The sequence below is a fragment of the Panicum virgatum genome, chromosome 9K (assembly GCF_016808335.1).
Source record: "Panicum virgatum strain AP13 chromosome 9K, P.virgatum_v5, whole genome shotgun sequence".
Lineage (NCBI taxonomy): Eukaryota > Viridiplantae > Streptophyta > Magnoliopsida > Poales > Poaceae > Panicum > Panicum virgatum.
The window spans coordinates 9,487,423-9,496,055 of record NC_053144.1 but is presented as its reverse complement, the minus strand read 5'-3'; the positions used below and the strand labels follow the sequence as shown (position 1 = coordinate 9,496,055).

At 50.8% G+C, this 8,633-nt stretch overlaps 1 protein-coding gene across 1 annotated transcript; it reads left to right on the top strand.

Moving 5' to 3' along the window:
* Positions 1–4,800: 4,800 nt before the first annotated feature.
* Positions 4,801–7,176, top strand: LOC120649960 (actin-1). The gene is made up of 5 exons (XM_039926909.1): positions 4,801–4,910; positions 5,405–5,471; positions 5,567–5,960; positions 6,078–6,691; positions 6,775–7,176. Exons 2-5 carry the CDS (start codon positions 5,412–5,414, stop codon positions 6,838–6,840), a joined length of 1,134 nt encoding a protein of 377 aa, XP_039782843.1. The 5' UTR covers positions 4,801–4,910; positions 5,405–5,411; the 3' UTR covers positions 6,841–7,176.
* Positions 7,177–8,633: the final 1,457 nt, after the last annotated feature.

Genomic DNA, 8,633 nt, shown 5'->3' with positions numbered 1-8,633 from the left:
ATATAGATTTTTCTGAGCATAAGAACTATATATGAGGAATTAAGTTGATTAAACCAGCATAAATCATGGTATATAGCAAATGAACTCTAATAAATCTGATATTTAGGTATTAACAGTGTTTTAGTTTTAAATGCACGCAGTAAAAATTCCAGGGCAAGTTCATGTGCATAATTTCCAGAATTAAATCGAGAAAGCTAACAACAGATTAGAGAATCTTGATTGTTCCAACATGATAACTGTTTTGGGTTGGTGTCATCTTTTCACTATGATCTTAAAATTCCATTAGTGATAACATATCCAAAAATCAAGGTCATTTGATGAGCAGAACTTCATGAACATGCATAAGGTGGTTTTCTTAATCTTTTCCCTAGATTAAATTCAGTTGAGTTTCTTCAAATATGAATGTTATAAAATTTGTAGATCTTGTTACAAGGAATCCAGATCAGTTGAGTTTGCATTTTTCCAATTTTTCTGTGATTTGTTTCACATTTTAGGAGTTCACTGGTATACACTGAAAAACTTGCAGAAACACCCTTGAACAAAGAAAAGTATTTACAACCGGGTCCTTCGCCGGCCTTCTCCGCCGTGGCATCTTGCCGGTGGTGTTCTGCGGTGCAGGGCTTACCGGGGCTGCCACGGGGAGGCGCGTGGGAGAGAAAGGTTCGAGGAACACCTACCCTGGTCGACGTTCGAGCGTTTGGTGCACGGGTTCAAGCTCGTCGGCGTTGATGGCGGGTCGGTTGTTCGGTTCGCCGGCGCTGGGGGTGAAGGAGGGCTCGGGGTAGGGGAACAGGGCACGCACGAGCACCGCGTGGGCTTGAGGAAGCTTCTGGGGTAGCTGTCGTGCTCGGTCTTCTTCGGAGCCGGCCGGTCCGCGGTGAGCCTGAGCTCACCGGCGGCGGCGCAAAAGGGGAACGGCGTCGGCAGGAGGTTTGGGCTCGATTCCGCGCGCGTGGAGCGTAACTGGGAGGTGGCAAAGCTGTTGCGGTGGTCGGAGGGGGCAATGTGGGGCTGGGCTAGCCGGTCCGCGAGAGCTGGATCTCGGCGGCCATGGCGGAGCGGCGGGAGGAGGAAGAAGAGGGAGAAGGGGCGCGACTGAGGGGTGCTGGGGGTCTTTATAGGCCAAGGAGCTCCTGGGGGAGGAATGCAGTGACTGGGGGCGGTCGATTTGGCCCTGGGCGACTCGACGGCGAGCGGGCGGAGGAGGCAGCGGCGCTGCGCCGGCCGGGGTGTCGTGGCGGCTCGGGAGCGGCCTGGGACGCGTGTGCGCGCGAGGAGGTGCCAAGGGGCGGGCCAGGTGGCGCGGAGAGGTTTCCCCGGGTCCATTTGGCCGCGGGTGCGCGGTGGACGAAGTCCACCGGCGGCGTACGGCGGGCGGCGCGAACAGAGCAGGCCGGGGGAGAGAGAGATGGAGATAAGGGCATAATTGCGATTTCTGAAAATCCAGGGACCCCTCTGTAAACTGAAATTATCTCCAATTTGGAGGGCTCAAATGGAAAAGTGTTTAATACCATTTTTGCATAACTTTTCAAGATCTACAACTTTTGTGTTATGCAAATTTTCATTTGAAACTCACATTTTGAACTATTGGTACCTTTGCATTTTTGCACAAAAGGGCTTTAGTTTTATTCAGTTTTTGACTTGATTTTGGCTGAAGTTCAATTGAGCACATGTCAATTGAAACACCTCCCATGAGCCAACTAAAATTTTGTGCATATTTTTGAATTAACTTTTGAGTAGCTTTTCACCCTTTTTCTTTCTCCTTTCATTTCTTATGCAATAGTTGGTCTTTTATTTGAACCCTTCTCTTGAATTATTTTCCCAAAATTTTCTTTTAACTTTAACTAAGGTGTATTGATTGGATTTAAAAGTATTGACACCTGAGGTGTCACACCTTTGCCACACAGAGTAATAAGAGCAACAATATTATTTATCAATCTTGATGTTTGCTTAGTTTTCTACCATGATTGGATAGTAGTTGCTTACATAGAATGGTTAATCAACTAGAATCTTGAAAGCTAAAACTTGAAAGTAAGGACATACTCTTTATTGCTTTTCAGCAAAAAGGAAAACCAGAACCACACAAACCCTGCATAGTCTAGCTAAAGTGGGTTAAATATACCCGTTGACGGTTAAGTCTTGCTGAGTATTAGAGTACTCAGCCTTGCTGTTGAAACCCTTTTTCAGGTATGAGTCTTGAGGACCAGGTCGCTAGTTTGACCTATCCCTGCTCTTTGCCTCCTGGCTGGTCTGTAGAGTGGGATTCGTCTTCGACCGGCAATGACCATGACGAGTGATACCTTGCTTGGGCTAGCTTGGTATACTTTTGCGACGTGTTGTAGCCGTCGTTGTCTCTTTCCGCTGTTTTAAACTCTGAACTTAAATTATGGTTTGTATAACTGTTTTACTTAAGTTGGCTTTGTAATAATGGTTTGAACTGGTTTGTAATCATTACTATGCATGTGTTGTAAAATTGTGGTTGTAATATCTCTGGACTCGCCTTCGTGCGGGGTATGCTTGTTCGATCCGAGAACCGGTGGTTGTATCGGGACGTTACCCGACAGACCCAGAATTGTTCCGTTTGAAGTGCGTTTGAGCTAATGTTGTCTTTATGGTGATGGCCTGCGCACTTGAGCCGGGATAATTTAAGCGGTTCTGCCACAGCGCCCCTCCTCGCGGCTCGGCGGCCTGCGACGGGCGCGCCCCCTCGCTGCTATCACGGCGGGCTCGAGCAGAGGGAGGCCCGCCGCCGCCTCCTTGACACCGCCGTCTTTCGCACCTCCTCAGCACCGCCGGTGCCAGCGCGTGAGCCAGCTCGAGGTGAGGAGGGGCGGCGCGGCTCACTGCTCTGCGTGAGCAGGGAGGACGCTCGCCCGCCGCGCGTGTCCGGCCCTGCTTGCCACGGAGCAGGGGCCGCGGCGGCGCCCTGCTCTGCCCCCCTGTGAGCTCGAGCGGGAGGGAGAGGGAGAGGGAGGGAGGAGGGAGGGAGGAGGGAGGGAAAGGGAGAGGGAGGGAGGAGGGGCCGCCGTTGCCATGGCCGCGCCATGACCCGCCATGGCCAGCGGCCAGAGAGACGGCCCGAGCTCGGTCCGCGCTGCCGGGGGCGGGGCAACGCCGCGCCGCGCGCGGATCCGGCAGGCGGCGGGGCGCCTCCGTGGCGAGGGAGGAGGAGGAGGACCGGGGCGGCGCGGCGAGGATGGAGGGGAGAGGCCGCGGCAGCGTGGAGCTGAGGCCGGAGGAGGAAGGAGGGAGGATGAGGAGGACCAGGGCGGCGCGGCGAGGGAGGAGGGGAGAGGCCGCGGCAGCGTGGAGCTGAGGCCGGAGGAGGAAGAGAGGAGGGGCGCACCCATGGCCGGCGCGGGGAGGGAGCAGGGCGCCCATGGCCGAGGCGCGGGGAGGGAGCCGAGCAGCGGGGCTGCAGTGGCCCGGCGGTGCGGGAGCAAAGGAGATGAAAGGATGGGGGAGGCGGCCCCGTTGGATCGGACGTGGCTGTCCACGTAGGCAATCAATGGTGGTCATAGATATTTTGGACCTAGATGACACACTTGAATAGATTGTGGACCTATAAATGCATTTTCGAAGTTCATGAATCTAAACAGAACAGGTCAACTAGTTTAAGGATCCCCAGTGCATTTTACTCTTTTAAGAGTGTAATATTACTCTTGTGGTTCATCGGCACTGTGTATGTGATTGTATAACGGTACGTGTGCTTAATTCTCGGCATGTGGCAAACACGTACTGGGACTACCGGATTTGATGTTATTTTAGACGGATGACGTGTCGGTTATTCGTGTCTCTAGATGTGAGATAACGCGTGGCACACTCTCCGGCCAGCACGTGTTAACTCTTATATGAATGATAATGACCGGCGGTTCGTTTAAAACAGTATCAAATTAGACGGTTCTCACATAAGCCAAGCCTAGATAAATCGAACGGACTCAAAAAAATCCATTCCCACATAGCTCCAGCATCATCGTAACCACATCTTTTATTGGTATTGATAGCCCGATAGGGCAAGATCACGGGAAGATGTGTGTTGCGGTTTTTGAGTGACCATGAATTCTTGCCATATGAAAAATATACTCGTCGGTTGAGATTCTGTTATTTACATCAATATATAATACAATTCTGTATCTTATGTTTAGTGTTGGAAGTCGTACAATACAAGAGAGAAGGAAAAGGGCAAAGTGGGCACTTCAATCATAAAAATGGCACGTGAGGAAGATCACGGCCACAAAAAATGACAAAGAACCAATTTATGAGATTTTGGATTAGAGGTCTTGGCAAGAAACAAGTCCTTGCGCAAGATTTCAAAAGTCTATGCCATTTTGGTGATAGCTGGCGCGACCTCCATTCGAAATTCTCAAAGCCGTTTCTAGAGGAATTCAAAACCTCGAGGTGCCTGGTTGCACGAGCGGTGGGCCAATTCTCTCTCCCCGGCGCGCCAGCCTCGTCCAAACGTAACGTGCCGGCCCACGATCCGCCGCCCGAATCTCCGCGCACTCCCCCTGGCCCCTGGATGGCCGATGGCCCGAGCCCGGGCCCGAGCCGGCGCGACCGCGCGAGTTGTTGTCCGCACGCAGACGGGCACGTCGGGGCGGGGCCCCTGGCTGGGCTTCCCTGGCCGTCCGCCCTCGGCGAGTGGGAGGCCACTGTTTCCTCCCGCACCGGGTCGTGTGGGGCCGGGGTGGGGCCGCGGCTCCCGGCCCGGGGCGCCGAGCGCGCTCCTCCGCTCGCGCAGCGCCCGCGACACCCCCGCGTCGTGGCTTATATACACCCCCCGTCCCAACCCTACCGCTCCACCACCACCACCGCTTCGCCCTCCTCTCCTCTCCTCCTCCCTCTCCCCCCACCGTGAGCTCGCCGCCCGCTCCCCGCCTCCTCGCCGCGGATCGCCCCCCGCTACTCCGGTAACCGCCTCGCCACTCACCACCCTGTGTCTCCTCGGTAGAGCGGCCCCGGTACGGTCCTCTCAGATCCGCCCGCCATTGCTCGCCCGGGGATCCGATCTCGCATTCGCGCGCTCCCGCCACGGATCCGGACGGATCTCGCGGAAATGGGCGGCGGGTTCCTTTGGGGTGCTGTAGATCTGCCTGTTCCGGCGCGTGATCTGGGGGCGCCGCGGGCGTTTCGGTAACGAAATGGCCCGATCTCCGGCGGCTTCGGGGAATGCCATGTTTCTGTTCGTTAAAGCAGTTTGGGGATGTTTTTTTTTTCTGCTATCTTATTGGGAGGAAAAAACAGAGGCGGAGAGTTCAATTGATTGCCTTTAGAACAGAAGTTTTTGAATGTAGAGCGAAAGAAAAGGAAGCAAATCATCGATAGCTTTGCAATTTGCCTGTTTGCGCTTTTTTTAATTCCTGCTTGATTTGACAAATGTGGCATCGTGCGAGCTTCCCTGTAGGTAGAAAATGGCTGACGCTGAGGACATCCAGCCCCTCGTCTGCGACAATGGAACTGGTATGGTGAAGGTAAGCAACCGTTTTGATCTCTGGTACACTGTCTTCATTTGGTAACTGACGGGGCTCTAACAACAGCAATGCGGGTGTGCGCTCTTTGATGGCAGGCTGGGTTCGCTGGAGACGATGCGCCCAGGGCCGTCTTCCCCAGCATCGTGGGGCGCCCGCGCCACACCGGTGTCATGGTCGGGATGGGGCAGAAGGACGCCTACGTCGGTGACGAGGCGCAGTCCAAGAGGGGTATCCTGACCCTCAAGTACCCCATCGAGCACGGCATCGTCAGCAACTGGGACGACATGGAGAAGATCTGGCATCACACCTTCTACAACGAGCTCCGTGTGGCCCCCGAGGAGCACCCCGTCCTCCTCACTGAGGCGCCCCTCAACCCCAAGGCTAACCGTGAGAAGATGACCCAGATCATGTTCGAGACCTTCAACACCCCCGCTATGTACGTCGCCATCCAGGCCGTCCTCTCGCTGTATGCCAGTGGTCGTACCACAGGTGAGTTAATTTGATTCTCTACTGAACTGCCTTTTTGAATTTTAGAGATCTTGGAAAATGTTCAAAACGAGGTTGATCAATGATGAATCAATCTAAATCTTCTCTCTTACCTCTCAGGTATTGTGCTCGACTCTGGAGATGGTGTCAGCCACACTGTCCCCATCTATGAGGGATACGCCCTGCCCCACGCCATCCTTCGTCTTGACCTGGCTGGCCGTGATCTCACTGACTACCTCATGAAGATCCTGACTGAGCGCGGCTACTCCTTCACCACCACTGCTGAGCGGGAAATTGTGAGGGACATGAAGGAGAAGCTTGCCTACATTGCCCTGGACTACGACCAGGAGATGGAGACTGCTAAGACCAGCTCCTCTGTTGAGAAGAGCTACGAGCTTCCTGATGGGCAGGTCATCACCATTGGTGCTGAGCGCTTCCGCTGCCCTGAGGTCCTCTTCCAGCCATCCTTCATTGGGATGGAAGCTGCTGGTATCCACGAGACTACCTACAACTCCATCATGAAGTGCGACGTGGATATTAGGAAGGATCTATATGGCAACATCGTCCTCTCTGGTGGTACCACCATGTTCCCTGGAATTGCTGACAGGATGAGCAAGGAAATCACTGCCTTGGCTCCTAGCAGCATGAAGATCAAGGTGGTTGCTCCTCCAGAAAGGAAGTACAGTGTCTGGATTGGAGGATCCATCTTGGCTTCCCTCAGCACCTTCCAGCAGGTAAATAAACATTGCTTCAATAAACTTCATTCCAATTTCCTCAAGGTTAATGGATTTGCTTACAAGTTTACTTGCAACTGCAGATGTGGATCGCCAAGGCTGAGTACGATGAGTCCGGCCCATCCATCGTGCACAGGAAATGCTTCTAATTCTTCGGGCCCAAGAAATGCCAGCCGAGAGGAGCCGTTATCGTCAGCCTCCTGCCCTGTTTCTTTCTCTTTTTGTTGCTGTTTCTTCATTAGCGTGGACAAAGTTTTCGGCCGGTCTATCGTGACCGTTTTCTTCTATTCATCAAGACTGTAATATCTATTGCTACCTATGCTTCTCACTTGCGATTTTGAACACATATGTTCGGTTTATTCAATTTTATTGAGATGCCTGATGAGGCAAGTAGCAAATACATATGGTGTTCTGATTGTCATTGGTTATTGATGTCTTATGAAATGAATGAATAATATAAAAAATTGAGCTCTATTTATGTGTTACACAAGCCTTTTGTTGTGGAATTTGGTGCCTTTGGGATGTTTTTAACTTGTCTAGCTTTGAGAATTTTTTTTTGAAATTAATCTAGCTTCGAGAATTGAGATGCTGTAACTTGTGCTACATTGCATCTCTACTTTTCTGATTGCTTTACATCAAAAATACTTTTCTGATTGCCGAGTCCCCAGTTCCATTAGGCTGTGTTCACTTCCCCCAAATTTTTCATCACATCGAAATCACATCGAAACATTAAATATAGCAAATGATCCATGCATAGAGTACTAAATGTAGTTAAATAAAAAAATAATTGCATAGTTTTGATGTACGTTGCCAGACGAATCTTTTGAGACTAGTTAGTATATAATAGGACAATATTTACCACAAACGAAAAGTACTACAATATACTACAGTGTTCGATGTGATTTTTTTACTAGATTTTTGCGGATCTAAACACACCCAGATTCCCTCCTGCCTTGGTTGCTGTGCTGCAACATGCTTCAGAATTATTCTGCTGTCTAGCAGCTCATGAGCACGCTTTGCTGCTCAAAAGTTGTTCTGATCGATACATCCTCGTTGGGATGAGGAATCTTTTCTCTTTTCTTCAAACAAAACGCGAGGGAGCCTGGAACCATGTGATGCTTTGGCTGTCGTCTGGTTTTCTACAAGGTACTGTATACATTACTATATTGTGGGCCTCTTAGCTTGTTCCAAATGGGATGATGGTATGCAATAGCCATGTTTTCGACAGATTGGATGAGCCTTCACCTGATCTGGTCGATCTGGTCAATGCGATTGCATCTTTGCACGTTGTGTGCCCAAAGAATGTGACTCATGTCACACCTTTGCTTTGTGTGTGCTCCACATGTTCCTGCCTGATAGTTTTGCACTGTGCCTTGTGTTTAGATGGGCGTTGGATTGGACATATGGCTTCTAAAGGCTGCACAACGCCGCCGCAACCACACAGGACTGAATAACAGGCCTTCAAATTTCATAGTATTTAAATAGACGGACAATTTTTTTTGCCACTTTCTAAGGTTTGTGTGCATGACTTTCTAAGGTTTGCCACTTTCTAAGGTTTCTGTACAATTTCATAGTATTTTATTCAGCTTCTATGCTTGACTTTCCAGTCAATGCTAGGCTTGGGTAAAGGTTCCTTGGGTAAATTACACAGAAATGTTTAATTTACCCATATCCTGTAGATTTCCTTTACAGAACAGGCTATAGTACACCTGTACGTATCCAATATCATCATCACAAAATAGCTGTGCTTACCATGTTAGTCTTGGAGTTATGATTGAAGCAATAAAATGGGATGTACGAATTGCCACAACAGAGGCAAATGTGCACGATAGAGGCATGTTGTAGCGGAGAGCGAGCGAGCGACAAGGAAAGGGTTCCCCTGGGCCACTCTAGAGTGTTGTGGCCCAATGGGTGGAGTTGAGGCCTATTTGATTCAGTTTGG